The sequence below is a fragment of the Littorina saxatilis genome, linkage group LG3 (genome assembly GCF_037325665.1).
Source record: "Littorina saxatilis isolate snail1 linkage group LG3, US_GU_Lsax_2.0, whole genome shotgun sequence".
NCBI lineage: Eukaryota > Metazoa > Mollusca > Gastropoda > Littorinimorpha > Littorinidae > Littorina > Littorina saxatilis.
Genome location: NC_090247.1, coordinates 39,010,427 through 39,026,530, shown reverse-complemented (window position 1 = coordinate 39,026,530; position 16,104 = coordinate 39,010,427). Strand labels below are relative to the sequence as shown.

The 16,104-nt window shown below is 38.1% G+C and overlaps 1 protein-coding gene and 2 long non-coding RNA genes across 3 annotated transcripts in view; 1 reads left to right on the top strand and 2 right to left on the bottom strand.

Annotated features, from left to right (window-relative positions):
* LOC138962331 (ubiquinone biosynthesis O-methyltransferase-like) overlaps positions 1 to 16,104 on the bottom strand; it is a 28,586-nt gene that overhangs the window by 11,357 nt on the left and 1,125 nt on the right. Inside the window, exon 2 of the mRNA XM_070334111.1 lies at positions 15,343 to 15,622. Within this exon, the coding sequence (XP_070190212.1) occupies positions 15,343 to 15,622 (280 nt within the window). The remainder of the gene's footprint in view (positions 1 to 15,342; positions 15,623 to 16,104) is intronic.
* Positions 4,592 to 6,425, bottom strand: LOC138962332 (uncharacterized). Its single transcript, XR_011454482.1, has 3 exons — positions 6,289 to 6,425; positions 5,629 to 5,721; positions 4,592 to 4,831 (listed from the first exon to the last, which is right to left on the bottom strand). It is a non-coding gene; the product is annotated as an uncharacterized lncRNA (long non-coding RNA).
* Positions 6,572 to 7,738, top strand: LOC138962333 (uncharacterized). Its single transcript, XR_011454483.1, has 3 exons — positions 6,572 to 6,712; positions 7,001 to 7,163; positions 7,549 to 7,738. It is a non-coding gene; the product is annotated as an uncharacterized lncRNA (long non-coding RNA).

Here is a 16,104-nt window from a genome sequence, read left to right as displayed (position 1 = left end):
CTATCACAATAGACCTGCCTCGGTCACTGACCCCGGTGCAGGATATGACAGGGGAACCACCTCTCATGGCAAAAACTGGGTCATTGACCCCTGGGAAGAAGGTCGTGTCTATAAACAAGGCCACCCAGCTATCACAATTGACCTGCCTTTGATCTGGCCGCACACACAGAGCACACACATTTCCAGTCTGTTAAACTCGGTCACTGACCGGTCACTGACCCCGTGCAGGAAGCGTTTCCTCTCTCAGATGTGACAGGGGAACCACCTCTCACATATTTCCACTCTGTATTCTTCCTTTGATGTGCAGCTTATTTTCATTCTTCCACGGTTTGTTACCGGTATACTTTTTCAATTTTGGTTCGCCCTATCGAGGGTTACCCAGATAGCATGCTAACGTTAATTTAACGTTAATTTAACGTTTGCATGGTTAGATTTTGGTTTACGGTTAGCATTAAACGTTAAATTAACGTTAAATTAACGTTAGCAGAAAAACGGTTATAAAGCAAACGTTAAATTAACGTTAAATTAACGTTAGCAAGCAAACCGTTTTCATGGCAAACCTTTTTTAAACGTTAATTTAACGTTTGCCTGAAAACCAATATAAAACGGTTTGCATTGAAACGTTAAAATAACGTTAAATAAACGTTGACACATAACCTTTCAATATCAAACCATTTTTAAACGTTAATTTAACGTTTGCCTGAAAACCAATATAAAACGGTTTGCATTGAAACGTTAAAATAACGTTAAATAAACGTTGACACATAACCTTTCAATATCAAACAATTTTTAAACGTTAATCTAACGTTTGCCTGAAAACCAATATAAAACGGTTTGCATTGAAACGTTAAACTAACGTTAAATAAACGTTGGCACATGACCGTTCAAAATCAAACCAATTTCAAACGTTAATTTAACGTTTGCCCGAAGACAATTAAAAAACGGTTTTCACTGAAACGTTAAAAAAACGTTAAATAAACGTTGACACATAACCGTTCAAAATCAAAGCAAAAGCAAAAAAAAAAAAAAAAAAAAAAAAAAAAGTTGTTATTGTTGTGGTGGTAACATTGACACAAGCAACAACAACAACAAAAAATTAAAAAAATAAACATTTTAAGCACAAAAAAAATTGTTAAAAATAAAAAAATAAAAAAATACCATAATGTAACGTTAAATTAACGTTAGTTTTATGTTTTATGGCTAACGTTTAATTCACGTTTTAGGGCTAACCTTAAATTAACGTTAGATTTAGGTTAGTTTGCTCATCAAGATAAACGTTAAATTAACGTTAACATTTAACGTTAATTTAACGTTAATTTAACCAAAATAAAACCATAATATAACGTTAAATTAACGTTTACCGCTAATGTTGATTTGACTAAAATAAAAGTATAATACAACGGCTGTTTGAACGTATTTTTCACGTTGAGTGCTAAAGAACCCCCCCAAAAAAATTATCAAAGAAATCATAAGGAAAATAATTGTACATGTATTTAATTTTTTTTTTTTTTTGCTTTTTAAATTTTTTTCTTATTTGAAGATCAATTTCCCATAGTCTTTTGTCTGCTGTTGTTGTAGTGTTATGTAGCTACAGCAGTCCCTGCAATGTACGGCCCCCGGCGTGAGCGGACACCTGACATGTACGGACACATTTGCTCGGCACGGAGTGTTTTCCTTCTATATTTGCCCCCCCTTAAACGGACACCTGCAAAACGTGGACGCGGACACTCATTTTCGGTCCCAACAGCAGGTCATACCTCCAATGTACGGACAGACCATCGTCAAATTTTCACCACAACAAAATCGATAACAGAGCAGTCCGGTTCTTGGTACAAAGATCACAGCCGCAATGGCGTGATGACAGTCACTGATAACTTCAGTGCACGAGTACCCATCACTGAGGAGGGGGGGTAGTTTTGGTCAGGAGTGGAGTACATGCGAAGATGCCAACATGAAACTGCACTGAGCTCTTTATTCTTGTCTGTTGGACGTAAACAACAGAAACCACAGTCGATGAAGGTCCTGAGCGAAAGTGAGTGAAAAACCGGCCACAGTTCTCAGCATCGTGTGTCTGTGTGTAGGCCTAACCTCTTTCATTGACACGATACTCTTGTTTCCCCTCAGCCTTGACCAGTGAGTCGGTTGCCTAATCTATGAACCCTTCAGTTGTCTTGCTTTGTCAAAAGTTACGACACTGTCAACTGGTTTTGCTCTGAGTGAACAGTGCAGCTGGCCTCTCTGGCCACAGCCCCCAACAGTACATGGCTGGAGGGAGGGAGAGAGAGAGGAAGGGGGGGGGGGGGTGGAGGGTTAGCTGGCTAAACTCTGTGGGGTGTCCGGTGTCACTGCATGTCAGCAGGAAGAGCATTGGAGAGAAATAGAGAGGTGTACTCTTCCATACAATTTCCAAGCATCAGTTGTCACGGCTTGGGGTAGGCATTAGTGAGGGAGAATGGGAGCTGTGTTATGTACAGTGTATTTCCGACTGAAGAGTGAAAAGTCACTGCCATGCCACATGATCGGCATGCAGTCAATAAAGCCAGACAAGAAAAAAATAAATTACATGATTATGACATGCAGCTCTATCTGCTGCTATTTATTCAAACTGGTTTTCAAGCTTATTCTTGCAAAGCATCTGCACACGCTCCTCTGTGCTGTGTTTGTGTGGCTGCTTTCGTATGTCAGTGCATGGTGAGTGTGTTCACTGCCTTGAGGATTTATTTTATCTCTTCTTTTCAACACTTTTCATACAAATCATTTTTACAGAACGTTTAAAGAAGTATTAGGAGTTTATTGTTAAGTAGCCACAAGAAGTGATTATCATAGACTCAATCCTGTTGTTTGTGTGTCTCTGTGTGAGTGTATGGGGGAGGGGGTGGTGTGGTCACCCCTCCCGTGACCGGACACCTGCAATGTACGGACAGTTTTGCTATGGCCCAAGGGTGTCCGTTCATGAGAGGGACTGCTGTAAAACCATGTTAACAAAAGACAAGCAAACACCAACATGTAAAGTCAAATCAAAGTTTGAAAAAGGTTTTTGGTGAGAACGGTTAACTTTGCAGCTAACGCTAATTACACATTAACATGCTTCCATTTGAAACTTCGAGGTCTTCATCGGGGATTGACGCCCGACAAAAGCTAATTGAAGCCCGACGGAGCGAAGCGACGGAGGGCTTCAATTAGACTTTGGGAGGGCGCCAATCCGCGATGAAGACCGAGAAGTTTCAAATGGAAGCGTGTTAATGTTATTGTAATTCAATCTGACGACGATCTATTTCCTGCTTTCATGCGATGGTAAACAGACAGAATTGGTTCTGTTCTGTTCACACACTACTTTCAGTCCACCTACCTGCCAGGGTCAAGTCCCAAGAAATATGTCTCTGTATTCCTATCGTATCACTCTGCTCCTGTTTTGTTTTCTTTCACACACATTTTCCCTTCATTTTTGACGGGTTTCTGGACAGCAAACTCTAAAACAAATTCTTTTCATCACAAAAGCGATCTTTGGAATTGACTGACGTAGTCCGGAAGAATTCATGCATCAACTTACGTCACATATTCGACGTCATCACTTCGCATACCTTATGGTCTCGGTATTTCGTTGGCCTTCATATTTCCTACTTGTAAAATGACCCTCAAAGCTAACAGAGACTAGTTGAGGCTCTATCAATGCGCCTCGCCAGCAGGTTGTTAATGGATTTTTTAGCGAGTGGTTATCGACAATTAATGACCGGTAATTTTTAATGAGTTGGGGCATTCTGACCAATCACAGGATCTGTTTCATTAAAACGCAAACTTGATTGAATTACAATTTATCTTGTTGTATCCGGAGAGCATGCAGGCTGTTGATTTTTTTTTATCTCTGTCTCATTGGAAGGATGGTACTGGTCAGGTCTCATATTTTGAGCCAAACAGTGTACATGCTAACATAAAACAAAACAAAAGACAAATAAATAAACCCATTAGAAACATACTTTGAGAATATTTTCTAAACATTTATTCATCATTCCCTGATATTTCCACAATATAAAAAATAAAAAATAAAACCATGATAAAAATGTCAAAAGTTGAATCAGTTCTTAAGTTTCTAGAAGTGAGTTTGGATATATACCACACTTTTGGGTTGTGTACCTAGAAATTTACCAATTATATTCCATCTTTTGGGTTTAAAAAAGCCTTCGCAGATATATTATAATACATCCAAAATGATGCCAGAAGAGACAAGGAAATATGAGGTTATTTGCAACACCACCAGCAGAGGAAGAAGTCGCTCATTTTGCAGCAGCAGATAAAAAGAATTGTTGAATTTGAAGCAGGAGCAGACACAGAAGTTGTTGAATGTGTAGTATCTGCAGCAGACAAAGAAGTTGTTGAATTTACAGCAGACGATATATTTGTTAAATCTGCAGCAGCACACAAAGAAGCCATTCACTTTGTAGCAGCTCCAGACAACAAGAATTGCTGAATTTTAAGCAGGAGCAGACACAGAAGTTGTTGAGTTTGCAACAGGAGCAGCAGCAGACAAAAAAGTTGTTGAATTTTCAGCAGACGATATATGTACTTGTTAAATCTGCAGCAGCAAACAAAGAAATCATTCGCTTTGCAGCAGCACCAGTCGACAAGAATTGTTGAATTTTAAGCAGGAGCAGACACAGAAGTTGTTGAGTTTGCAGCAGCAGCAGCAGACAAAGAAGTTGTTGAATTTGCAGCAGACGATATACTTGTTAAATCTGCGGCAGTAGCCATGGAAAAAGTTGTTGATACAACCAGTGCAGACGATGACATGTCTGCAATAGGCGACTTTGAAGATCTGCTCCACATGCTATGACACCTGCAAAGACAAAGAATACAACAATCTTAAAAAACATAAAGAATTTAGTGTTATTTGAGAACTTCAGTGTAAACACTATAAGTATGTCTTCTTTGTTGGTGTTCTTTGTTTAACATAGAACTGAAGGTAAATAAGTCCCATCTCCCCCCTTCCCCCGTCGCGATATAACCTTGAATGGTTGAAAACGACGTTAAACACCAAATAAAGAAAGAAAGAAAGAAAGGTAAATAAGATTTAAATTGTCTTTGCATTATGCCAATATTGTTGAATTTACGTCTGTGAATTTGCTAACTTTGATAGCATCATTCTGTGTTTGAATGAAATGCTCTAAGTCAATGCTGCCTGGCAACAGCCCTACCAACCCGTCCATCCCCATCCCCAACCCACCCACACACAGAACACATTCCAAAAAAATTTCTCCAGACTAATACAATAGAATGTCAGTTGGACCTTGACTAAAAATATGTATAGGTAAAGATACATGTACCAGCTACAACAAATTGTTCTGTCAGAAGACCTCCTACATGTCAAAATGATGTGATGGTCGACCAGCCAAGGATTAGAACAATGCGTCATATAATATAAGCATGTATCAATGACCCTAGGCTGAGGCCTGACAATAACACTGCCTTCTCTCATATGATTTTCTGTTATATAATAATATGACTGCTGAAACATTCATCAAGCTTTAAACAAGGATTTTACCTGCAAACACACACACACACACACACACACACACACACACACACACACACACACACACACACACACACACACACACACACACACACACTTACTTGGCCTCAACAGCCAGAATGTCGGGGTTGTACCTTGTAGTTTACATCCCTGTGAATGCTTTCTGTTCCATCCTCATGGTAATTCCTCCCACCCTGCAATGAAAGCATTGATGTGTGAATTGCATTAATTACTATAGTCTAAACACACTCAAATCTTTACTTGTTAATAAAGACAGAGAGATAGAGAGTGGTAATGGGTGAGGGGGGGGAGGGGGAGGGAGAGAGCAGTTGTCAATCAAACTTTGTTTTAAGTGTCTTTGAATAGATCATTTTCGAAAATAACTCCCCATGCCTCTCCTGAGATCTCTTATTTACTGTACAGTAATGCATTTGACCTGAAGCCGTAAGATTGAACAGTAAGTGCCCTGGGTGCACATGTGTGGAAAGTATCAGATTGAGAGAGAGAAAGTTTCAGATTGAGAGAGAGAGAGAGAGAGAGAGAAACAGACAGACAGAGACAGAAAGACACAGAGAGAGACTGAATCTGAGAAAGAAAGGAAAGAAAGAGACAGAAGGCAGGAAAGAAAGAGAGAGAGAAATCCACCTTTCCAATCGTTATGCATCATTATTGCTTTGATATTTGTGACTCGTATGAAAAATAAGTCAACAATCACAATGCCAACCGATCGTGAACTATATGTCTCTACAGTTCAACATTACCTGAAGAAAGTTCCATTTCCCATTCGCCTCAGCGTCACAAGATCTGTATTGTGTAGTCCTGATATATGCTGAAGTGTAGCATGTTATCTTATACATGTATCAGCAGTCACACTGGCTTTGAAGTTGCTAGCGTGTTAAAAACTGTTGCAACTTGCAGAAACTTTTTCACAGTGAAAAGTTTGAGACTGAGAGTAATGTCCCTTGGCGATCAAGGGAGGTCACTCAGAATGTTCGTTCCTAGTTATCGAAGCCGAAGGACATAACGGCAATGCGTTGGGAAGATTGAAAACTGGCAAGTTGCAAGCAGTTGTAAGAGCACTATGTGATATACACCAACAGAAACAAACCAGACTGGACAGTCAAATACTAAGACCGAAGGCGCAAGACATAACTGGACTGGTTTCAAGAGTTTTACAAACTTTGAGTGAGTATTGCCGATGGAACTTGGAAGATACAGATAGATTTGCTAATTATTGAGACTTTCAAGATCAGTTGATGTATTTTTTCTCTCTTGGAATACATGAGACTAAAAAGTGTGTTTGTTTCTTAGGTGTGTGTGTGTGTGTGTGTGTGTGTGTGTGTGTGTGTGTGTGTGTGTGTGTGTGTGTTTGCTGTTTTTCTTTATTGTTGTTGTTGCCTGAAATGGTGTTTTTAACTAAGAATCCAGTTTTATGATTCTGTTGTGCATAATAAATAGCTTTTATTCTTTCAGATTTATACCACAAAAAAACCTGTCTGCATTTGGTGGGGAGGTGCCTTAACTGGTCAAAAGAAAAGTGAGCTGATTGATGGCATGGCCGTTCATTGCATTTGGATGGGGAAAAGCAAAACCAGTTTCCATTCTTCAACAAGCTGAAGATTTGCATTGGAAAACAGTAAGTGGGTTTTTTAAATGAGTTTTCAATGTAACTGACAGAACGATTTGTTGTATAATTATTACAATCAGTTGTGTAATGCTTGCAAAACACACACATGTACACACGCATCCCCCACCCCACCCCACCCTTTTCCACACACACACACACACACACACACACACACACACACACACACACACACAAACAAACTCCAATTTGAACTGTTCCTGTTTCAGTGGTGGACCTTTCTGGTGACCTGTAAAACTGTCTGTTGGAACATATTACTAGGGAAAATAATCTATCATTGTGCTTTTGTAAATTTGTTGATTAAATCAGAATTACTTACAATTCTGTTTCCAGTCCTTTGTGCAAATTCGTATTAATTGGACATTATTTCTTTCAGATGAAAAAATCCTCTCTACAATCGGAGAGGGGGGTGGCAATGGGAGGGGGCCACAGTCTGAAGGATGACTGTACCAAAGCATGCAGTTGGAAGGGGACAACCCATCAAGGTTTACAATTATCTGCTTTGAAAACAGTGAGTACAATTTGCTACATGTATAATTATTGTTGTCAGTTGTTTATTGCTTGCAACAGACCCCCCCCCCCCCCACACACACACACACACACACACACACACTCATATATGGCCTTGGCTCAGAAATGGCGTCGAACTCCATTTTCCCCCCACTCGGGTTATTCATGGCCTAATTTCTGTGAACAGAGCCACAGAAGGACAACGGAAAGAGATTTCTTGGATCTAAGACATGTTTACCTTTCGGTTTTCACTTCAAGTCGATAGCCGATGTTGTTCTTTTGGTCGCTGTGACGCAATTTGTGCTAACTATCGGCCGAGTTTTCTCGATTTGTTTGTGACATTTTACAGTGGGTCTAATTGGATTAATTTATTGCGATAGTGTTCGAGGACATAACATAGAAAATGAAGTTTTCCTGTTCTGCAAAGGCTGATGAAATCATAAAGTATCTTTCGGGCAGAAACGGTCAATGCATCGCCGAGTATTTTCCGGAAACAAACGAAGTGATGTTCATCACGTATTGTCGTAAGGAAACACGCGCATGAATCGTTCACTACAATGAGTTATCAAAAAATACAATCGCCGTTGTTCACTCAAATATTTGATGAGACTAGACCCGAGTATTATTTGCTGGATCAAAATTCATGGTTTGCGTTGTAGTTTGTACAGAAAATGGCTTCATAGGTGAAATGTGTCAATTTGCTGTAAGATGCATCGTGATGAACTACATTTTTGATCGGACTAATACTTTATCGGAAAGGTGTGAGCGGTCACATTCCATTGTTTTAGGCGCGAAATCAATAAAGGGTGAAGCGTAATTGTGAATGAAGTCGTCATGGACGAAGGAAATAGAGAACGTAAAGGTAAATGTTTTGCTGTAATTGTGTTATCTAGCGTGATGAACTGCGTGGCTATGAATAAATGTTTGTAGTTTGTTAATTTGTCACAATGCAACGATGTTTGTTTTTCTGTATTGTTTAGCAAGTACTTGTGCGTAGTTTCCGATCTTGAGACAATTTTCAATTCGATTCCTACATGTGAAAAAAAACAAAAACGTGTATCGATCTTTTGTAAAGTGATGAACTTACATTTTATAGAAACAATTTAATGAAAGACTGCAGAAATAATCATAACTGGCATGATTTCACCAATAATTTGAAAAAAATAAAACCGTCAGCATGTTGTTATTTTGAATTTGATAGACAAATGCAATGCCTAATGTCGACGTAGTTCATCACTTTTCAACAAATAAATTACACTGATCTAAAAGTTAGCGATTTTTGTTGTTATTTTAGAAATCAGTCATGAAAAAAATGCCTTAATCTAATTGTTTACCACGGATCTTCATATAGTTTTGATAAAATCAAACTTATCTCCTAGAATTACTTAATTGGCGTAGTTCATAACCTTACAGCAAGCATCTATTGCCAAATATGTGTAAAGTGATGAACAAAGGTAACTTTTTTTTCCTTTGTCATTGATTGGAATTTTTTAAACAGTTACCTTTTACTTGTGTCAAGTTCAAAATCTGGGATGTTCAACTAATTACAAAATGTCTTCAAGTCACATGAGCATGCACAGTTCATCATCTTACATCAGATCTCTGCAATCTGATTTGTGTAAAGTTATGAACAAACACCAAAGTGTTCTCTATCTCACATTATGTTTTTGAACATATCATATTTGGAGTATTTTTAATCTTAAGTCATATATATTCTTCCATTTTCACTTATTTTGCTTATGTTCTGTCACCAAAGTGGTTTGCGGGTCTCATTATGTGTTCATCTTGTGATGTAAGGTGATGAACATTTTTCTTATTGGCGTCACTAAATCTTACTATGCTCGGTTTTTTCCTCCAATGTTCTATATTTTATGTCTGCCACCTAATGTAACTTGTTTAATGACATGTTAAATGAATTATGCAGACAGGACAGTCATTTATGTTCAATTTTTTGACAAGTTTGCTGTAATGTGATGAACATCTCCAGTTTTCATGTGATAACTTTTGAGTGCTTCAAGTTACAAGCTTTTTTTTGCCATTGATGTTACCCTCCTTTGATGTGTGTGTTCTGGATATGTGTATTGTGTTCTAGCTCTGTTCCGTTTGGATACTAATATGTGAAATGTGACTTTGTCACGCTGTAAAGTGATGAACAGAAAAGATGGATGAGTAATTTATGTAATTGTTTCTTGTTCACGAACTTGAATTTTGTCTCGTTGATGATAACATGATAATTTATGTCACTTGACATGATGTTTCAGATGACTTTCTAGATAACGTGCGACCTAAGTTTGATTTTCTAGTTTTTGTACTGAATAGAAACTTGCTGTTCATACAATTCAACATTTCATTGCTTTAAAAGTAAATATTTGCTTGCATTATCACTCTGAAATCTGCTACAGATGCTAATTGTTACACGAATGTGATTCCATGTATATTAACTGATAATTCTGTAAGTTTTTGCTATTTTTAACTGAGGCCCTCACATTGTTGTAAGGTGATGAACTGTCCTGCTGGTTTTTTTTGTCGGGAACGTAATTCCAATTACTTTATTTTCAATTTTGTACATTTTATCCTTTTGGCTTCCTTTGTCATTATTTACAACTGAAATTTGTAAGCTGTTTATTCAGGTTTCCTTTTAATTGGCATGTTTATCTTGTGACATGATGTAAGTGTGATGAACAGCATGTACGCACATTTTTGTCCACTGTTAACACAATAAATGTCCGATTACTTCCAGACTTGTTGGGTTGTCTTTGTCATCTTTTTCTCTTTGAGGTGCAGTTTATAAAAACAACATTTTCTGAAAAACACTTTTTGTCACAGTTTCTAGACACCAATTCTGAGCCAAGGCCATATACATTCAAATATCAACCGTTTCTGTTTCAGTGATGGACTGGTATGATGAACTTTTCTGTCTTTAATAACATTTAGAAAAACATGTTGTCATTCTGTGCTTGTTTGTTTTTGTTTTTGTGATAACTAAGAATCCTTGTTCTCATTCCTGTGCACATGTATTTATATTGACTTTTATTCGCTCAGATAACAAACAAGTCTGCAATTGGTGGGACGGTGTCTGGACTGGTGGGAAGAATGATGAGTTCATTGATGACAGATGATTGTACCAAAGTCATTCAATTAGAAGGGGGAAAACATCGAAGTTTCCATTGTCTGTGCTGAAAGTTCACACTGTTGACCAGTAAGTGAATTGTTTAACTCAGTGTCGTCTTTTTTTTTCCTGTGGTGCGTAATTTCAATATCAGTTGTGTAATGTTTGCAACACACACACACACACACACACACACACACACACACACTCTCTCTCTCTCTTTCTCTCTCTTTCTTTCTCTGTTGTTACAAATTGGGCTGAGACTTTTGATTTTGCATATGTGGACTTGCGCCTGTGTATGTGTGTGTGCGCCTGTGTGTCTGTGTGTGTGTGTGCCTGTGTGTATGTGTGTATACATGGGTATGTTTCTTAGTACATGTACTGTATACCTGTGTTTGTTACTGCTAATGTGTGTGTATGTGTGCTGTATGTGTGTTTGTAAGTGTATATTTGTGTTAGTGTGTGTGTGTGTGTGTGTGATTTAGTTTGTAATCCCAGCCATTGACTAAGAACCATTTTTCCTTCTCTATCCCAGGTTGGTATCCTGCATAAGATTATGACCACTTCAAAGTCATGGAGCTGGGCCTGGCCACATAGTTCAAGCAGAAGTTGAACTCACTCATCATTACCATCATCATATTCTGTGAGGTGGACTTCACCTACGACCAGAAGTTTGACCAGCGTCAAAGAGTGAGTGCAGGCAGCTGCTAGTGCTACAGGACATCATTGCGCACCATCTCACTTACAAGATTCAACACCTTTGCTGACCCACAGCTTCTGAATGCTGTGTTTGTAAAGCAGCCCGGCATCAAGCCTTATTTACATGGGTGCCATCATTCAGGACTAACACCAACAGTTCATAAACAAATATTCACTGTGCACACACGTTTGGCAAAGTGGAGCAGAAAACTTGCAGTCTTGCTGCTTGTTAATTTTTATTCATCGATGATTGTTTTTCATCTAGCTACTCCACAAAATATGTTAATATCTTTTGTGATAGCAAGAATCTTAATGAAATGAAGCAGAGCGCTATTTTAAGATCTGAGAAACAAAGGGACGTAATTGCTCTGCCATATGACATGTGCAACAAGAGTAAGTGAGATTATGTGGAAGCAATTTTCTTGGCACCTGTAATAATAACACGCTTAGGAATGAACAAGAGACTTTACATGCTTGTCGCACTTGTATGCATTAATAGCGCTTACATCCCTTTGTTTCTCATATTTTGTGCTACTGACTTGTTTGTATACAGTTAATACTGATTGTGCAAATACTTTGTATTGTTTTCATCTCTGATTTTGTCATTAACAGTGATCGCTGTCGATAATGAGTTTGCACAGCCCTATGGTATTTACCTTGATGAATCCATACCAACACATTGTGATTGAAATTCTTAATTGCTGATCCTGTTATCGCCTTCAGATGATTTTTTTTTATCAAGTTCAGACTATTATTAGTCAATGTAGCAATGCTTCAATGAGACCCCCCGCGGGTTAGGGGGAGTCCCATATTGGTTGGGACGTGAAAGAATTTACCCGATGCTACCCAGCATGTCGTAAGAGGCGACTAACGGTTTTGTTTCTCCTTTTACCCTTGTTAAGTGTTTCTTGTATAGAATATAGTCAATGTTTGTAAAGATTTTAGTAAAGCAGTATGTAAGAAATGTTAAATCCTTTGTACTGGAAACTTGCATTCTCCCAGTAAGGTCATATATTGTACTACGTTGCAAGCTCCTGGAGCAATTTTTTTATTAGTGCTTTTGTGAACAAGAAACAATCAACAAGTGGCTCTATCCCATCTCCCCCCTTTCCCCGTCGCGATATAACCTTGAATGGTTGAAAACAATGTTAAACACCAAATAAAGAAAGAAAGAATGCTTCAATGAGATTAAGTCCACACATAATTTTTGTTTTCCCGATTGATAATACTATGCTGTGGTATTTTACCGAGACTGAAAAATGTGTTGTAATATTTTTTAGTTCACATTTTCATGTTTTAGCAATTGAAGGAATTTAGTATGCATTGTTCAACATTTTAAAAGTGTTACTGTTATCATATTAGATACTGTCAGGCTTTTACACACCGTACAAACACCCTTCCATTTGAACGCTCACCAAACGGGAACATCCTAGGTGCCCTACGTAAAGAGCGAGCAATTTTTAAAGAATGAATTTTGCAGATTGTCTCACTTTTTGGACCCATCCTCCCTTCGGGTCTCATTCTATCGATGTAAACTGGCGATAGCCGTGGATCGATGATTATCAGAATGTTTTTGGACCGTGGTGCGTTTTTGCGCTGGACCTAACTTTTAAAATCTAAATAATAAATTGACAGCTTGTTACACAAACATTCTTCAATCATAAAAGAATTCTTTTTTCATCAAGACAAGATCAGTACAATTCGAAGTTGTGAAAGTTTGAAAAAAGAAAAGCCCGGAAGCAGGGTCACGCAAGGGTCATAGCAGACGACGGTTTATGCATATCGCCGTTCCTCTCAACAGTCAAAAGCCATCGCTAGAGTTCTTGTGAACCACAGCCGTTTGTTTTGTGCATAAAAACGTGCTATTGTAGATAAGCTCACATCGAGTCGCATTCAAATGACTAACTGATGACTACATTGTGAAAAAGGGAAACTGGATCACACGGGTTCACGATGGCTCAGGGGTGAGATAAACCACGCCAAAAAAACACGCCAAAAAAAATTCTTTTAAAATTGTTCGCTCTTTACGGAGGGCACCTAGGATGTTCTCAATCGGTGAGTGTTTAAATGAAAGGGTGTTTGTACTGTGTGTAAAAGCCTGACCGTATCTGTGATGGTTTATGGTAGGCTTTCTGTGCCTTTAAAGACCTCAACAATTTAAATTTTAAATAAAATTTGTGATCTTGAATTTTCTGTGCATTAATTCAAATTTGTATTTGCAAATGTTATTTTAATGTTTTCAGGAGAACGTAAATTTAACGTTTGCATGTGAACGTTAATTTAACGTTGGCATGTGAACGTTAATTTAACGTTTGCATGAAAACGTTTGATTATGGTTTTGTTTTGATTAATTTTATGTTTGCATGCAAACGTTAAAAAAACGTTAAATAAACGTTAATCTAACGGTTATATTATGGTTTTGTTTTGGTTTGTTTTTAGTTATTTTTACGTTAGAGATTAACGTAAAATTAACGTTAATTTTACGTTATTTTATGGTTAGTTTTTGGTAAAACTAACGTTAAATTAACGTAAAATGTTAACGTTACATTAACGTTAACCAGATGAGCAAAGTAACGTTAATGTAACGTTAACTTTTTACGTTAATTTAACGTTTACCGCGAACGTTAATTTAACGTTAATTTAACGTTAGCATGCTATCTGGGTATGCCCCTTCAATCGTCAGCGGACTTTCGTTTTCACACGTTTTTGTTGTTCATTTTCTCACCCTGTCCTTATACCACCAAAAAAAACAAAAAAAAAAAATTTGAGTTTGGAAAAAAAAGTTTAGGGTCGGCGCCGAAATTTAGGGTCGGTCGGGTGACCAGAAACAGACAATTTTTTTTTTTTGCCTAACCCACCAGGCGGCAGCGACAGGGATTCAAACTCACGACCTCCCGATTAGGAGGCCGACATCTTACCACCACGCCACTGCGCCCGTCATTTCAACGTCTCATATGCAATGTTATCGGTAGTTTCAATTTGCACAATATTTAGAAGATTAAGATTCAATTTGATCACACATACCCATAAATGTACGCACACACACACACAAGCCTACATGTATAATGCAAACACACAATCATAAAAAAACAAGTCGCGTGAAGCGATATAAAAACATTTAGTCAAGCTGTCGGCATCAAAGTAACAGATTAACACCAAAAAACAGTCATCGCCGAGACCATATTAAGATAGTCTTGACTAACCACACCGTAAAACCAGCTGAGACGGGTCACGCTCGTCTCCGCGTAGCGCGCGAACGCAGTACTTACTTCAACCTATTTTCTGTAATTCTGAGCACAATTTTATAGTAAACATGACATATGTATGTTTTTAAAATCAGGAGAAAGTGAGGAATACGATGCAATCATTTTTAAATCTGTTAGTGAAAATTCGATTTTTATGACACCTTTAATGAGCAAACTCGAAGATTGCTTGACCAAAATTTCAATCAATTTAATTGAAAAATTATGGCGTGACAGTGCGGCCTCAACTTTCACAAAAAGCCAGATATGACGTGACATTTTTCGAAAAAATGAAAAAAAAGTTCGGGGATATCATACCCAGGAACTCTCATGTGAAATTTCATCGGTCCAGTAGTTTTCTCTGAATCGCTCTACACACACACATGCACATACATACATACATACATACATGTATACATACATACATACATGTACATACATACACCACGACTCTCGTCTCGATTCCCCCTCTATGTTAAAACATTTAGTCAAAACTTGACTAAATGTAAAAAAGAAGGTTGTGTTGTTTTTCAAAAACGCATACATTTTGCCAAATATTTTTAATTCAGAACATTCACTTATCTTTCCTTCAATCAATCTTAGTTCTTACCTCTGAAAGAATGCCACCACCGCTGCCAACATCAAGAATCTGAAAGCCTTCAAGCGGCAAGGAAGGTCGAACAGTTCCCTCTGACTCCTGTTGTCTCTGGTTGACTAGAGCATCTCGTATGAGCGGCACTCGAAGCTCGTTCATACTGTGTAATGCTTCGAACTCGCCTGCCTCATCCCACCAAAGTTCTGCTAGATTGGAGAATTTTTTCACCTCTTCCTCATCTATCGTTGTCTGTGCCATTGGTCGCTGGAATTTCTGGGCATTCTCCTCTGCACTTCTGGAGAGAGAACAATACTGTTTTGATTGTAAGCAGCATTGGTTCAGTTCTGAAATTCCAGCACTGTTTAAATATTGTTGTGGGTGTGCTGGTGATTTTTGGGGAAAGAGTGTGTGTGGGGCTGTGTGTGCTAGGTAATAGGTATGTGCGTATAACTAAACCCTTTAAAAACTTATTGAAAAATCACTGGAGAACATACATGTTCTGTAAAAAATTAAAAATCATTTGAGATCACTCTAGAATAAGTGCAGCTTTCAACACAAAAAAAGAACAATGATTTTTCAAATAAAAGTCGTGCGACAAAGCAAGCATAAGGCTGACAAAGATTATAAGACATTATATATGCCATTTTTTGTTAGGCAAAAGCTATACGCACTCCGAGTGTATACAGGATCGATGAGTCTCTATACACTCCGGCAATGAAAAGCTCTGTTACAAATCTGTAGCCAATGAAATGCCCCATAATAAGTCGTTAGGAAGTA